The sequence below is a fragment of the Syngnathus floridae genome, chromosome 10 (assembly GCF_059516105.1).
Source record: "Syngnathus floridae isolate MCC-2025c chromosome 10, RoL_Sflo_1.0, whole genome shotgun sequence".
Taxonomy (NCBI): domain Eukaryota; kingdom Metazoa; phylum Chordata; class Actinopteri; order Syngnathiformes; family Syngnathidae; genus Syngnathus; species Syngnathus floridae.
The window spans coordinates 4,189,972-4,207,806 of NC_142422.1; the positions used below are offsets into that span (position 1 = coordinate 4,189,972).

Below are 17,835 nucleotides of genomic sequence, written 5' to 3' on the forward strand. Positions count from 1 at the left end.
GGATAATTCCTTTGCTCTCGGTTATAAATAATTTCTTCTGGGTTTGGAATTGCGTGTCTTGAAGTGTGCTTGGCTTTAAGTTATGAAAAAGCCATTTGTGCATTCTGCATCAACCTCGGGAATGTGGCAATCAATAGCTCTTTGGCAGCCTCACTTTGGAGCATGCAGTAGTTAAAAAGGTCACAAAGCTATCTGAGTAAAATGATGACCACACATCTTATGCATTTAATCTTAAACTGGTTTTTAAAACTACATGGTTGTTGTTTTCGTCACAATATAGTTTAACTATTTTTTTTCCCATTAATGTGTTGCTGTCCTGGGTAACCTTCATGCCCAAATACTCTCAGCACTTCCCAAAAAAAAATTAAAAAAATAAATACATGGCCAGCCCTGCTGCAACTCACTGTGTGGAAAATGAAACAGATTGCCATGAAATCATAAAAACGTGGTTAGCGGTTTAGGGCATATTGTTTTCATAACATTTATGAACAAAAAAACTCTTTCAAGCAAGTTTCCTCAATCCAGTTCTTATTCAATTTTCACCTTGAAACTTTAAATGTTTGAGTTATTGATCTGATTTGTCGTTTTCCCCCTCCCCCTGACAATTCCAATTTGTTGTGTTCCCTCTCAGGCCTGTCCCCGGCTCTCTATCCTCGCTGTTGCACCTACGAAACAGACAGCGACAGCCTCTGCCAGCCTCCATGGCTGGCACGCTGCCAGACCCCACCATGCCTGGCTCCTCGGCTGTGTTGATGCCCGTGAGTACACAATGGAGCACACTCACGCTGTTTCCCTCACATATGCTACGTTTACACACTGTACTGTGCAGAATCATTGCTTTGTATTCGCTCTGTCACCATTAAATTGACTAAGCCAAGCTTATCGAGAAAGTCAATCTACGAATCGGGGTTATTGATTGAAATAATGCCAAAAGAAGAGTTACATTATTTGGTTGCCACTTCCTGTAGTGTCCCAATACTTTTGTCCCAAGTCCACATTGTAACATAGATTTGATTGAAATGATGCCAAAAGAAGAATTACATTATTTTCTTTGGTTGCCACTTCCTGTAGTGTCCCAATACTTTTGTCTCATGTCCACATTGTAACAGATTTTTTTTAAATGATACCAAAAGAAGAGTTACATTATTTTTCTTTTGTTGCCACTTCCTGTATGGCCAAGTAGCCCAATACTTTTGTACATGTCCACATTATAACATAGATTTTATTGAAATAATAAAAAAAAAAAATAAATAAAAATATATAGTAATGCCAAAAGAAGAGTTACGTTATTTTCTTTCGTTGCCACTTCCTGTATGGCCAAGCGTCCCGATACTTTTGTCCGCATTGTAACACAAGACAGCTCGTGTTTATGTTAAATCTCCCAATGTTTATTAAATTAAAAGTTAAACCATTTTCGGGGGGAGAAGATTGGCGGTTCAGGAAAGGGCTGCAGGTTAGGGTTATATTTTTACACAAAACACACTTAGTGCAATTAAGGCTGTGTCAGGTTCACCATTGGGGGGGGGGTGCTGTACGGGGAGGGGCACCTCACCACTAACACCCCCCCCACCCAGAGTTAGCAGCTGTGAAGTTGCAGGAGCTCGCACATTTCTGCATGCATGCACTCGCACAAAGGCGCCTTCTTTGCTCGTACGCTTGTCGCTCAGCTGATTTCACTGACAGGTGCCGCTTACCGCAATTCCAATGCAGACCCCGACAGACCCTCGCAACTATCAGTACACACACCCTTGTTTTACCTTCTTCCTGTGTTAAGTCTCACCATTGCGGCTTCCTGTTTTTGGGTCAGCCGCTGTTATCATCACAAAGTTGTGCAGAAGGGGCAGACTGTCATGTGAAATCACCCTCTGGTTGTCTCTCATCTCACCCTTTTTGGCGGTGCTATTCAGGATTTATTGACTCACTGTTGCCGTTGTGTTGTCAGATGGAGAGACAAATGTCCATGGGGGCCAACATGATGGCTATGCAAGGTCCCGCCCACAGCAGCCCGTGTTCCTCGGCGCACATTCCCTCCATGCACTCAGAGGCCAAACTGGTGAGTACTGTATATATGCGCACATTTATGAGCGCATACGCTTAAAAGCGTGCCAGCTTTTCTTTTCCACTCAGCTCTGCCAAGCACGGCCTGTGTGGATTTCATCATTTTGGTGTGTAATCAAAGCTGCCAGCGCAGCGCAGAGCTCGAGACGGAAAAGAAAGGCTTCTTTATGTAGTTTGCGGCACAGCTGTCCCGTTCGATGTATATCGAAACGTACAGAACTTGTTCTGGAGATCCCTGCAACTTGTTAGCGCTAGTTTCACGCAACCGAGGGAAAAGTCACATGATGTCATACTTCAGAACGGTTAAGAAGTTACATAGACTGAAATGAATTTGCATATATACCATTTAGAGTCAGAAAAATAAGATTGAAATGTGAAAATTTGGAAAAATAGGAACTCATTAGTGATAAATAGCTTTCAAAATGGCCGCCGACTTTACTGGAGTGGACGGAGAAAGGAAAGAGAGTATTGGAGGTCATTGGAAGAGTTATTGCTCTGATAGAGGAGCGCAGGAGCATTCCCAGGGCATTTAATTCTCCCTCTTCCTCCTGCTCTCTCAAGATTGATCGTCTTTGTGGTCTTTTGAATCTCCTCAACGGTTTCTATGGTAACATAGCGAGGGTAACACAATATTGCTGTATTAGGCTTATCTCTCCTCTGGCTGTCATCCAGACACATCTTACTGCTTTTTGTACTCCTCCTATCTTTGTAATTGAATTGTAAATGCTCCATTGGGCCTTCCATAAACATATGCAGTCACTAAGTGGCTGCAGGCCACCGCTTTCGGTTGCCATCCAGACGCACGAGGCACCAAAAAAAAAAAAAAAGCGGATCGCTCCAGATTCTCTTCCCTCGGAACGCAACTGATGGATTTTCCTGATTGCGGGACGGAAGAAACGGGTGCAATTGTGCTATCGAAGGCCGCAATCTTTAGTATGTGTTTCATAAGTAAAGAAGTTAAATTCCATAATATCCGCGCCCGGGCCGGGTCGATAAATACGGCTTCGCTATCGAATAACTGCGGCGTGATCAGGCCCATGTGTCCCCTGCGACGTTTCTCGATCCGGCTCTAATCGCATTACCCCGACCGTGTTGACGTTCCGCCAATGGGAAATCTCCACACTGTAACCCCACACCCATGAGGTGCACTCTCTCCCACCAAAGTTTACGCTATTAAAGCAAGGAACTGGGATCGAGCGGGACTTTGATAGACATACGGGAAATAGATAGACGGCCAGTTGAAAAAGTGACAGACATTGATATTCCGAGACGGGGAAATTGCTATAATTCCCCACTTGAAAGGACTTGTTTGATATTCTGGAGGCCCCTGGTGCAGATTTAGAAAAAAAAAAAAGAGCTGCTCCAGAGCTTGGGGGGCTAATGACGGCTAATTGATTTTGTGGTGAGCCAGAGCAGCAGGGAGGCCTGTCTCTGGTGTAAATAGTTAATGAGCCAAAAGATTGCTGTGGCCCCCTTGGGGACTCGTATCACGCTCTATGTTTGTGCTCTGTGGCGGCCATCTTTGTTTCGACCCTAGATTTGTTTTATTAGTTTCGCTACAAGTGATTTTTGCGCCGGGTGCTCGGCACGCCGGGTGTGGTTGTGTTCTGTTCTGTTGTGGCCTAGGGAACAGAACGCTGCGTGTTGTGGGCTGGAGGTTGTGGGATAGTTGACCCTCGTAGTGTGAAGGAAATAGGGACGAGGCCAAGTTCCACAGCGTGCCGGCCAATGCATTACATCAGCGTACAGAGCCCGTTCTCCACAGGGCCTCGTGAGCGCTCGCTCACACATGCACACGAGAGCTCAGCCAAGTCTGTTTCATCATCTCCGCACAATAACAAACACAGGCAGGTAAAAGATGGACTTTTTCCTGCTTCGTTTCTCTTATCGGGCTTGTCCCGAACAAAATGAATGCCGGCTCATGTTAGCGTGTTCATTTCCAAAACATATTGTTTTTTTTGTGTGTGTGTGTTCCTTTCAAATAAGCTCTGTGATTTCCTCCATTGCGCTCGCCTGCCAATTTCAAACAGCCAAGTGTTTTTAATGTTTGAAAAATGTGTTATTTATTAGCTTCCAATTAAATATTGTTTACATTGTTACTAAGGACAATAAACGTGTCACTAAGCATCAAGCTAGGCGTCGAGTTTTTAACGAGGTAAACAATACTATATGTTGCTCCACTGCAGCGCTCTTGGCTGCGGAGCTGGCGCACGACGGATAGATGACATAATTCCTGGCATGTTCTAAATGTGCTCCTTTTTACTCCGCCGAGGCGGAAAAAAAAAAAATCTTCGTCTCTTAAAGAGATATTTCATAGCACACACGAGAACCCATAATCAAAAGTTTTCAACCAGACTAAAGCCACTTTTTTATTTCCTTGACACAGCCCGTAATGTTAAATTCTCAAATTACCAGGCATAAAGAGTTTTTTTTACGCTAATAATAAGTGTGAGAACATTTTATAAATATTCTCAGCCAAATACAGTGTTTATGTGTCACATTTCACACACTTATAATTGTTTTAGGATGAAGTCATTTACTTTGAGTTAAACAATTATAGTGCATAACATTTGTTAGCCCCGCTGTGGAACACCTCAGGCTAAGCTAACACACACAAGTGGAACTCCAGGTTTTGTAAGCAACATCTGTATGAATGGCAACATTGTCGGAGCGTGATGTCATCGGAGCGGGACGGTGAACTATGAGCGCAGCTGAATCCGCCGCCAGTGAACGTGTACTGTATATATTTGTGTCAGTGTGTGTGTACCACGTGCACAAAAAATGACTCACACTCATTCCACTGGCAGTCATTGTCCCTGGAAGTCCAAAAACATTTGTGGACTAACCGGACTACAACAAACCATTTGCATATAATCACTGATGTGCAGTTTTGTGTGGTTAACCAACATTGACAGAGGACACACATATCGTTACAAATGATGAATCTACCACAATTGTTTCTTTCACCATTGAGGTGAGGGAGCTGTGAGTTTATCAGTGTTGGACTCAGACCAGGGAAATGGAGCAGGGGGGGTTCTCACACTGCTCCCACTGTGTTTTTTTTTTTTTTTTCCTGACCGAGAGACATACTGTCTCTTGGTGTGTTGTTTTTATGATGGCGGGCCACTCGTTGAATGGAGCTCGGTGACAATGTGCACAATCGCAGCTGAAAACGCTGAAGTCATTCACAATCTGATCCGAGATTTTGAAACATTTTCTCCGAAGCTAAGAATGGAAATGTTTTTTTTGTTTGTTTTTTTTGCAGGAGTTGTGTTTTAATATAAAACATTAATATTTAATATTTTTACTTGAGGTTACCAAGAAAATTTTGAAATGATTAATAAAAGAAAAAAAGTACTTTTTTCTAGAGAACAATGAAAAAAAAAAGATAAAATTATTGAACAAGAATTGCCTCAATTCAAGCAATTTAGGTCAGGGTGTTCAACCAATGGCCCGGGGGCCATTTGCGGCCCATCGTCCACTTTTTGCGGCCCGCTTTGTATAGTTGCTAAAAAAAAAATTTTGCAAAAAAAAACCAATCTATTGCTTCTGGATTGTGATTTAATAGATAATATATCCTGATATTTAAAGAGTTGTGTTGGTGTGTGGATTGTTGCATCTGTCCATCTTTGGATGACTCCATGTTGTTTTTGCCGCGCTAATGCAAAGGCCATTTGCTCCCGGGCCTGTGAATAGGACGGGATCCGACTGGGTAAACCAGCTGCCATCAGCCCATGGACTAGTCCACTGTCAATGAACCCAAATACCCAGTGACACACGGCCCCACCCAAAAGCGCCTAGACAGCAAGCGTTGAATGAGTTATTCCCTGAACTACAGAACAAGACCTCACACACTCGAGCGGTGATTGGATTAAGATTGTTGGGTCAGAGATTTCACTCAGATTACGTTCAAGTCAATATTGACGAGTTTGCTCAATATCTGATCTCCTTGGACACCAGGAGATCTCATTTAGTCCCACTTTATTTTTCTTTTCTCCAATTGCTCTCCATGAAATTCAATAAAAGCCTCCCTTTTGTGTTCCTTTCCTTTCAAAGGACAAAGGCTTGCCTCTGTCTCTAACTTACTATGAGCTCCATCTAAATGAAAAGCAATCCGATGATCCATGAAGACATTCTGTATGTCAGTGTGTATTATTATTATTATAAACATAGGAAACTACAGTTTGCTCTTTTGTCAGCTCGATTTATTATTAGGCTTTCGGTTGTAGCGGTGAGCGTAAAATGCTTGTCGAGAGCTCTGCTTTACATGAGCGGGAACAGACTCTAGTCAAAACCCCATCCATTAAGTTGACAGGGTGGAGAAGCAGCTAAGCGTATGAGCGCATGCTTTGGATCACGATCCTCGGTGGGTGGGTGTGCGTCTGGCCGTCCCCCCGGTAGAACAGTTTGTGTCCATGCCCCAGCCAGAGGTGAGCTCCGTCCAGCCCAGCTCTTATACACTTGGCCCGAGACCTGAGAGAGGGGGCGACATTACAGCCGAGCTCTCCCATCAGACTGTCTGCCTCGTTGTTCCCTGAGGAAATCAGTTTAACAGTCCCCAGCTCTTGGCAAGCACAGGGAGAAAAGGGGGGGGAGGAAAAGAAGGGTGTATGAGAGAGGAGGGTTACTGCTTCTCTGGGCGAGAGGGAAATCTAATAAAAGTCAACTAATGGGGGGTGTGGAGTTTAAGGGGACGCAGAGTGGGTTCTGCAGGCAGGCACGTACTGGCTAGTGAGCGGAATTAGATCCTCTTAGCGCTTGGCAAAACTACACAGACAAACCCCTCGGCTTTAAAAGCGCAGATGGGTTGAGAATTCGGGGACCAAATCCCACACATAATATTTTCAAAAAGATGGGGATTGATGCAACAAATGATTCTCTTAACAATGAAAACTAGCAAAATAACCAACACAAAAAACTTTGTAAATAATATAACATAATATATTAAAAAGTAAATATAATAGTAAAAAGTAATATAACAAGTAATATATATATATATATATATATAATATAAAAATTTAATTGAATTAAACAATACAAAAATACATTAAATAAAAAAACTAAATTAAAAGTAATATAAAAAGTGAAAAAAAGAAGAAAAAAAAAGAAAAATATAACACAAAAAAAGACTACTCGTCTGCTTTTCATGTGCTGACAATAATAACACAAAAAGTAAACAGAAATAATAAACAAAACTTCTTTGGATGCTCATTTTACTAAAATCACTGATTCACTGACATGATGTAGTTTCAAATTAGAAACTCATTTGCCATTTTTGTGACATTTTACTCTGAAGCTGTGTTTTGCAGTGATGTTGATGCCTTGCTATCTTTTAGCGCTGTTGTGCGGTGCCACAGGGCCCACCAGTAGCCAAATAATACCCAATTCCACCATTGAGGGGAATAAAAGTGCTCACCTTGACCTCACCAGGCTTGATTTAGCCCTCCCGGCATGATCTCTTTCCTCCGTACCTGCTCTGCACTTCCTCCATCACGGGTTAATAGATATGAAGTCATTTGTCGAGTGGTAGCCCGGGTGTGTTCTTGGAAGGTGCCCTGAGCACTCACAGGACATCAGTCAAAGCAACCCTGTGTCAAAGAGGAAGTGGCCATTAATAAATATCATTAATGGCCCATCCCCTGGTCGCCCTGAAAACACATAAAAGGGAAAGGTCTAAAAAGAGAAAGTGGAGAGATCAAAGGGCAAAGGTCAGAGAGTAGACACTAGACATACCCCCTGGACAAAAAAAAATGGCTGACGATTCACATGGAGTATTTCATCGACAATGAAACGGAGTTTTTAAAAGCGTCCCTGGCTCTTTTTAAAGATGGAGTGAAAGTTTTTGTCATTGTCCAAAAATTGACTTTTTAAATAAGCAATAATAAAGCCACTGGTGGAGCTACAGGGGGGGTCGGTGGGGGCACTGCCCACCCCCCCGAAATATCCTCTGACCCACTCCCCATGTGCCAGGGCAGATAATTGACTTTTTAGTATTTTCCACATTTCCCTAATGAATTTTAAAGGGGTTTGTAAAAAAAAAAAAAAAAAGAGTTTCTATTAGAATAAAGCAACCTTTTAGAAAACTGATTTGACCTCATTAAAGTCATTCCAGTGCATCGACTTAGTACGCTTCCGTTTCACTTTTGTTTGTTCACTTTTTGATAAGCACTCCGGTTCAACCTGATACGGAGGAATGCATGAATTGTTTCCTGCTATTGTAACTTTCATTTTCATTTTGAAGTACAGTGATGCTTTGAGATAAGAGTGCAATCATCTTTTCTTTGTGAAATAAATAGAAATTCCAAGAATCCATTCCAGCCATCCCACCCCAAAAACGCAAAAATATATTTTTTTTAAATAATAAATAATATACATAAAATTTCACTTTGTATAAATATACAGCAATGTCATTAAATGGAATGTAATACATTTTATTTACTGCATTATTGGCCAACATTTATTGAAAATTATATCATGAACACCGTCTTAAATATAGTTTTTTAGTCCAGTTCTACAGAACCCTACAGGCTAACACCTGTGCTTATTTAATGACTGTTTTCTATAGCTGCCCTGTAGAAATGGACAGTACTGTATGTGTTATTAAAGTAAAATGCATGTGGCGGCTCAGTTGGGGCACTTAGTAGAGTCTAGCAAAACGCAACCATGTGTTAGTAAGCATCTCGAAAGCTGATGATGGTGTTTTAGATTGCTTATCATCACTTTACTTGCGTCCTATAGTTTGCTCGCTGTGGTTGTGGATACAAATTTTCAAGTAGGTCTATATTTGTTTCCACTTTTGGCTGAGTTTTAGCAGGCCGCCTGATATTTGCAACTGTCACCAGTAGTAAAAAATTTGCTAAAAAAAAATTGGCAGATTTTTCTCTTTTGTAAAGGTAAAAAATAATGATAAAAATAATAATAATATATTAAATAATATAATAAAAAAATAATAGAAAAATACTGTAAAACGGTCAAATGATTTTTCTGTCTTTTGTAAAGTTAAGAAATAATAATATCGGGAAAATGCACTTGTAAAGTGGTCAAATAAATATTTTCTGTGTTTGGTCATGTGACATTTGCTTAGCTGTGATTGGTTGTTACCTGAGCCCCAACAAATGTGGTCATTTTCTGTCGAGTGACAAAATGAGGGTATCAAATTGTTATCAAATTAATTATAAATATTAAGTTTTTATTAAAAATGGCCAAATAAGTGCACTATCCCTTTAAAATCTTTTTTTTTTTAAATTGTCTGCTTGCAAACTCATCTACAAAACTGCCAGCTGGACTTCAATCAAAGACACCGATAAAAGTGCTCCCACTGTTTTTGGTTTGATGGCGTATGTGTTAGAAGGAGACATCTAATCTCCCCTCCACCTTCTCATACCCAGCTACATCCTGCTATCATGCTGTCCCATTGGCCTGATAGCCATTTTGTGTGTTATTTCTAGTGATAACCCAACGTGACTCGGAGACTTACACTTGTGTCTGATTGGTTTCCTCTTACACAAGAGGGGCGGGACTCACCTCCCTGGCGCTGAGTGACAAGTTGAAGGTTGAAGGGAATGTGTTTTGTGACGACTGTCATCCTCAGAATTCATCCCGCGATAGGCGAAACATGTCCCCGTCGACACCGCTGAACGTGATGGATGTCCGTAAGCTTGATATGATCCATTTTCTGTTTTAGTTGCATGATCAATCGCTTTGTAGTTGTGTCTTCTTAGAATGTATTTTTAAAAAAAAAGTTGAGTGAATTTTTAAGTTGGCTAATTTAGCGAAATATTTTAAGTTTAGATAATGTGAAAATTGGCTTTCCTGTATTTTCCTGCAAGGAATAATTTATAGATTTAATTGTATTGTAAAACTTTTTTTTTTTTTTTTTTAACAGCTGCAGGCCTAAGCCTGCATGCTGGGTGTTAGCATGGCCTTTATGCTATTTGAACCTCAATGGTCTCAACAGAGAGTTGAACTACTGAGGTGAACGAGCTACCAGGAGCTGAATTTTTAATCGGAATCGTAAAAGAAAGAAAAAAAAAAAAAAACACGAGGTCTTTGCCACTATGTCAGGCATCTCTCGTATGACAAACTGAAAGTATACTCAGCCAAAACAGGCTTGACAAGGTCATCATTTCACAATCCTGCTTTCTCTCAAATAGATACTACCATGCATAATTTGGGGATTCTGAGAATAGTTTTAAATCAAGGTCAGAAAAGAATGTAATAGTGGCCTTTTTTTTTTCCCTTGTCTGGTAAAAAGCTTTTCAGCTCATGGATGGTGTGAGAGAGGAGAGGGCGAGCTGATGGTGCGCTCCGGTCGCGTCTAAGTATTGTGATCCAGACCAGCTGGATGACGTTCCCTGTGGGAATCATGAATGTAGAGGTTGTTAAAAGATATGGAGCCCTGGACGCTCCATGGACTTACTGACAGCAGCTGGGAGGAAGGGGGAAGGGAGTTCACAAATGAAAAGTGCACCATTCATGGCAGTCGTCTCACATCCAAGTCTTTCATTATTCAAAAAAAAAATCAAACAGAATCAAAATGCATTTATGCATCACGTTAGACTAAACAGCTCGGAGCCGTGAACATCAGGCAGACATTTTGTCTGTAACATTTGAACCCTTGTGGCACACTGGCCGCTTGGGTGTTTATGAATTATCTGGTCTTCATGCCGTGCCCGGAAAAACAGTCTCTTGAGGAAAACGGGTAAACACAAACAACTTAAGAGCGCCTCAAATTTGTAGCGAGAAGAACCGCCACGTCTGTCAGGGCTAAGTAGACCACACGCTTAAAGCAACAAACCTCCTGCTGGGTCAACAGTGTGAGACTTGCACCTTGCCAGAGAGCTCATCTCATAAACGCACACACACACAGAAGGAGGTTATTAGGAATATGAAGAGGCAAGATGTGGAATGGGCAATCGGGGAATGTAAAGAGGGAGAATGACAGGACTGAAGGGGAGACAGAGGACAGACTAAGTGCTTTGATTTGTTCCCTAGACATATAGATTTATGGAGCTATTCATCATCTTATCTAGCCGGTGCATGTAGCTATCATAGTTAGTAATCACTATGATAAAACATATCAGTTTCTATAAGCTTTTAATGATTTATTTTTGGAAAATATTCAGAAGATTAAATCTACTAAACGATTGGGGAGGATTATCAATCAATTCTTTGGATGTCTATTTATTTTTTTAATATTATCAAATTAAATTGAGGTTAAAAAAATAGTAAAGTGTGATAGTTTATGTTGAGAAATATCAAGTAAGCATGTTCCTCTTGCATAACTTGACTAGCCTGTCTGCTAATTCTATTTACCTTCCAAAAGTAAGCACGGGCACGCAGTACTTAGCATTAGGCAAACAGACAATTGCCTGGGGCAACCTGATTTCCACTAGGCCCTAAACCGCACATTAAAAAAAACAAATTAAGAAAATTGTCTTTAATTTAGAAAGTAGCAACACACTTAATTACTATTGTGCAAAAACTGACTCAACAGTGCCCCTTTTGGTTTTAATCAAGAACTGCACTCCGATTTTGCATCAATTGATTAATTCAGAATCAATTTTGTAAAGATAATTTATGGACTAATTTTTGATCGAACGCTTTGTGCTCCTTCTTTGCCCTCAGAGGCTGAAAGCTGCACTTTCACACCATCCCGGCGCCATCGCCAACGGAAACATGAACTCCATGGGTCACATGATGGAGATGATGTCGTCGCGGCAGGAGCAAGGCAACCACCATCACATGCACTCGCACTCTCACTCGCACCCTCACCAGCACCTCCAAGCACCTCCCCACGCGTACCAGCAGCACCACAGCCATCACCACCACAGCCAGGGTCACAACCAGGGCCACGGTCAGGGCCACGGTCAGGGTGGCCACCATCACCCGCAGGGGCACAACCCCCATCACAACTCCCACAATGCCCACCTTCATCCCGGGCACCCGCACCAGACTTCGCCACATCCTCAGATGCACTCCGCTTCACAGGTAAGACATTCTAAATCCTGGCAGCCACTTTCCAATGCACACTGCCACCTACTGCACTGGAGTAGTATCAACCACTTATAGTTCTACGGGGGTTTTTTTTTCCCTGTCGATGTTTTAATTTGAGTTTATTGTAATTAGTGTTTACAGCTGAGGGGTTTTTTTTAGCCCTGAAGGCAAATTATTTTTTCACCCTACTGTTTAATTGTAATTGCATCGTACAATTGTTACCGCCTTAGTGTCATACAGCTTCTTCCTTTTAGAACACCTCAAGAGGTCAGGAAATGAATTTGAATGATTGTAAATTTGTTTTGTGGAAATGTTGCTCCACCTCCGTTTACACAAATGCAAAGAGGGAATCAAACTCTGAGGTGTCAAACTCAAGGCCTGGGGGCCACGTCCGGCCTGCCACATAATTTTATGTGGCCCGCAAAAGCAAAATAATGTGTCAATTAAATTTTTCTCGCTAAAATACCAAAAATCGAAATTGTTTTTCCTTTTAATAACAGTGAGATATTGCAAAAAATATATATATAATCCCAATTTCAAAATAAATTAGAAATGTGGTGAATAGTTTAAATGAGTTTGAGACCCTTGGCTAACACCTTCCTGCAAGTACATTAGCTTGTAGTATGCAAGTGCGGCTCACAACATTTATAATAATTTGATTCCAGTCACTTTGTCCTTGCATTGTCTGATGCCCTTTTGCCATGATGGACCATTCCCGCATCAAATGATCCGAGTCTGTACTTTCCAAATGCGCCATTAATGCATTAGAAGAACACTTTTGATGTACGCTCGGCATGCATTAAAGCGATTTGTGTTTTTCCGTGCTTCTCATAAAAATGCTAATGGTCCAAACTGCAAACGGTTGACCTTGCCAAGTTTATGTCAAGATCCGTCCGTCCACCAACACTTGTGTCTGCCGGCGTTAGTCTGAGTAGAAGTGGGTGGTGGAAAAGTGCCTGACACCTCTTTAACTAGCAGTTCGAAGAATTAGCCCAGTCACTCACTTGTTGAAGCAGATGTTGTTTTGTGGCCACTTGGCACACTTGAAATAGCTTTGGGGGTAATGTATGGACGCTTGTTTGTGTTTTTGGAGAGCAGCAGGGTGGCTGGGGCAGTCAGGTGTCTGGATGTTTTCCAGCTGTGTCACAAAGATTGCGTCTGTGGTTGCAAGTTGGCAGACGTAAACTGTCTCATTAGAGAGCTGGGTTATGATTAACCCTCTCCCCCCCTCCCCTACCTGCCCCTTTTCCATGTTTCAGATGTCTCCCGCTACCCAACATATGCAGCCAACGCAGACGCTTCATTCCCCGCCCCCCAGCGGCGGCCGGCGCAGGCGCGTAGTGGACGAAGATCCGGATGAACGTCGGCGGAAGTTTCTGGAACGAAATCGAGCGGCGGCGACACGATGTAGACAAAAGAGGAAAGTGTGGGTCATGTCGTTAGAGAAGAAAGCCGAAGAACTCACGCAGACCAACATGCAGCTTCAGGTAGAAAAAATCAACCAATAGAAAAATGGATTACCGTATTTTCCGCACTATAAAGCGCACTGGATTATAAGACGCACCTTCAATGAATGGCCCACTTTAAAACTTTGTCCATATATAAGACGCACTGGATTATAAGGCGCACCTTCAATGAATAGCCCATTTTAAAACTTTGTCCATATATAAGATATATACATTCGGCCCGCGGGCCGGACTTTGGACACGCCTGCTGTAGTGGCTCAATATTGGTCCATATATAAGGCGCACCTGATTATAAGGCGCACTGTCGGATTTTGAGAAAATTTGAGGTTTTTAGGTGCGCCTTATAGTGCGGAAAATACGGTATCTAAATGTTACAAACCTTGCACAGTCTTTCAATTGACTTTTTTCATGATTCATTTTATTATTTTTAATTATAGAATGAAGTGACCATGCTAAAGAACGAGGTGACCCAGCTCAAGCAGCTCCTCCTCACACACAAGGACTGTCCCATCACCACTATGCAAAAAGAGTCCCAAGGTTACCTCAGTGAGTCACCCAAACACACACACACACAGACACACAAACTCACACCAAACACATACTTTAGTCCTTCAGTGTTCATAGCGCTGCCATGGAGAGATTTCATTTTGTCAACAACAAATGAAGAAATGCCATTTTTGACAACTACGTGATGAGCTCCATTTTGTTTCCCAGCGTGACGTCAGAGCCCCTCCCCTTTGATAGGGATACGAGACATAATTAGGATAGCGAAGCCTCCCTTGTGTGCTTCCCAGCGAGGAAAGTCAGGCTCATATCCGTCCTGGCTGAATGTTTCTTTTGTAAAGGAGAGCGCCTCCTCCCAGACTGGGCGAGACGTTCATCAATGAGGCTTAAGTTGTGCACACATGTCCACACGTTTAATGTCAGCTGGCGTGTGTACAAAGCTAAGTGATTCCATTTTGGAGTTTGGTGTTATCTGTTCATTGTGAGACATTTGGAGTGATTTTATCTTGTTTTTAGACTGTGTTCCTTTACTGCTGGTCAATGTCATTAGAATTTTTCTGATGTTGTAATGTCTTGAAAAAAAAAAATTAAAAAATTGGTCAATTATTATTAGCCAATTTATTTTATTTTTGTTTTAAAATTTTTAATTTAATTTGATTTTAATTTTTTGCACTTACAAAATTGGAAACAAAAGATGTTATTTAGTTTTTTTTTTTGATGAGTTTTGCTGATTTTCAAAGAGCTATTAACAGGCGATTAACTTACTCCGGCTAATTAATCGTCCGGGCCCTAATTTACCATCCCCGGTGATGTGTCCTCAGGTCCAGAAAGCAGTCCAGCCGGAAGTCCATCTCCAGCTTGCACGCAGCAGCAGGTCATTCAGCACAACACCATCACCACCTCCACCACGACTGTAGGGGGCGGCGTTATGCACGGACAAGCCAACAGCCGGACAGACATTAACCCCATCCACTAGGGGAGCAGAAAGACTGTCCAGCCCCGGTGGTCACCCCCACCCCCCCATACCTCCCTTCAGCCCAACCCACCTCTGCTTTCTGAGGCTCTCCAGCTGCACACATTGCCCCCCCCCCCCCCCCATCAAGAAAAACCTCAAAAAGCCTCCAAGGCTCTTCTTTTTACAGTAGCCATGCTATGTATTTTTATAAACCCTATAATGTGTACGTTTGATGGTATGTTGCCTTTTTTTTTTTTTTTAACATTTACTTTTGTTTAATATGTCAGCAACAATGCTATGGATTTTTTTTTTTTTTCCTTCCGGTACAAAATGGACCTAAGCATTCATGTAGGGAACAAGAGGGAAGAGACTGGAGGCTTTCATCTCTTATTTTATTTTCTATTCATTTTTTTTTTTCGTACAAAAAAAAGCTAGTAAATTCTCCTAAAAACACATAAAGCATTACGGGCTGTAGCTTCACATCCTTTCCTTCCCCTTACGACTGTTAACCTCATTACTGCCAGTCTTAAAGATTCATATGAACTTCATCGTTATTGTCGTAGCATAGCGCTCGTGGGACAAGCGATGTGGATGATGTAAAATGATGAGAGCGGCGAGGCAGCTTTAAAATCACAACAATCTCCTCCAGGACCACCCGAAGCTTTAACTTAAGGGCGGGGAAGCCTTTTCCGATAGAAATGTCCGCCGAGGCCCTTGATAAGTTTATGATACGACGATCAAACAAATGCACTTTTTATTTTTGAATTTTGAGAACAACTCCTCTGAGGTTTTATTCGTTTTTAGACTTGCATGGAAGGTCGGATCAAATCCGAATAAGGATAGTAAAACGCATGTCCTCGTCAGAGAGCATCTCTGTAATCCATAACTGATTTTTTTCTTTTTTCCTAAAGAGGAGCAATTTATGGCAGTGATTTCCCAATGTGCCTTGGTTATTTTATTTTCTTCTTCACTCATATCTATTTCAGGTTATTGATAGTTTTGCCGCTTATTGGCTTTTGTCTTAGATTTCTTCTTCATTAATCTTTCTCAGGCCTCTTCTTTTTCTCTTTTCGGCGACATACCGAGGAAACGGGAACGTTTCTTCCACTTTGTGACCAGGAATGTCGAGGCGAGCACCCTAAAGCACTGTGTTGTACAGTAAAAGGTGAAGCAGAGCTGTCTATGCACTTTGAGGGTAAGAATAGCCATATTAAACGGGGTCATGCTCACTGACACCCCCCCCCCCCCTTTTTGAGAAACGTCTTTGGGTCTCAGTTGAAGAGAATGTACTCGTAAAGCAAAATTCCGCTCGCCTCACGTCTTAACTTTGTGCAGTAGCATTTAAATGCAGGAGGGAAGTTTCTCCTGAGAAAAGGGCTTGATTTCAATTTTGAATTCCCACGTCTTGATGATTACACCAGTGGTTCTCAAACTGGGCCGTGGTCCGGGTTACAGGATGTCACTATGGGTGTGGAACCTTTCTAGTTTTAGTCCTCAGGGCAATACTAAAAGAAAATCTTCATTTTGATATATTATCAGCATTTGTTAGTCTTTTTTTGGAATACCATGGCAGATTTGAATTTGGACTTGCATGGCGGGTTGTATGAAATGTTCTCACGGGCCATATGTGGCCCACTGGATGTAGGTTGCCCACCCCTGCACTCTGATGAAGTTCAGGAAAAAAAGTGTTGCTTTATATGCAGAAAAAAAAATATGCGACTGTTTGCGTACAAGAATAATTCTTAAGCGTTAATACTTGTATAATTGTAAACTATAAATATTGTACATAAGACTATGAATTTCTATAATCATGTACATGTAATGCAACTACCTTTCTTTTTGAAGGGAATACATGTATGCCACATGTGTGTAAATAATGTTTGCATACAGCACTTGTTGCCTTTTGTCATACGTCGAGGCTCATTTCAGCGCTTACATAGGTTGTTTATACGTCATAAACTGACCCTTGCTTGCATAACTTTGTACATTTTCTGTCCCCACGTCAGCTTGTTTTGTACAGATGTTCAACATTATCGCTGCAGTTACATTCTGAAAATAAAGCACTTGCTCAGCAACAGGCAGCTAAATGACTCACTTCAATTGATTTCATCACTGGGGAAGTGCAAAACAAAATGAGCTCAGTAGATCTTTGCGACATAACTGCTTATTCATAGAGTCTGAACAGTATATATATATATATATATATATATATATATATATATATATATATATATATATATATATATATATATATATATATATATATATATATATTATATATATATATATATATATATATATATATATATATATATATATATCACGTGACATGTTTCCCCCAGTCGAGTCCGCAAAGCTAGCAAAAATGAGTAAGAATTTATTTTGAAAAATATAAAACATTTGGCGATTCTCTCTCAATTACTTCCGTCGGCGCATCTGTGTATCTTGACACAGGTTAATTCGGTCAAGACGCTTGTTCCGGTCACGTGACATGCCACACCTGTCGAGCCCGCGAAGCTAGCAAAAAAATTAGCAAGAAACTGAGATGTTTGGAAAGCTTCTTCGGAAATAGAAAACAACCCAATGAGGAGACGGAAGAAGAAGAAGCTACGACTTTTAAGAAAAGTAAAGATGCATTTAATTTCTGGAAACCTACTTAATATATGGATTTATTGCCTCAAGTGATGCGCCGAGTGGCGACAGACTAGTTAACGAGGCAATGAAGCCTTCCAGCCTGCTTCGGGACATGGCGACCAAGTATCCTGCATTAAAAGACAAACCTTTGGAATTTTTTGAAAGAAAAAGACGTGAACAAGAAGGACATTGTCTCCGATTACGCCTAGATTGGACCAGTTC

General features: G+C 41.3%; 1 protein-coding gene across 2 annotated transcripts in view; it reads left to right on the plus strand.

Moving 5' to 3' along the window:
• creb5b (cAMP responsive element binding protein 5b) overlaps positions 1-17,060 on the plus strand; it is a 37,618-nt gene extending 20,558 nt beyond the window's left edge. For both annotated transcript variants that reach the window (XM_088388344.1, XM_088388343.1), the window contains exons 6-11: positions 632-758; positions 1,943-2,053; positions 11,686-12,048; positions 13,314-13,541; positions 13,958-14,066; positions 14,846-17,060. In XM_088388344.1, coding sequence (XP_088244470.1) covers positions 632-758; positions 1,943-2,053; positions 11,686-12,048; positions 13,314-13,541; positions 13,958-14,066; positions 14,846-15,000 — 1,093 coding nt within the window. In that variant the 3' untranslated portion in view covers positions 15,001-17,060. The remainder of the gene's footprint in view (positions 1-631; positions 759-1,942; positions 2,054-11,685; positions 12,049-13,313; positions 13,542-13,957; positions 14,067-14,845) is intronic.
• Positions 17,061-17,835: the final 775 nt, after the last annotated feature.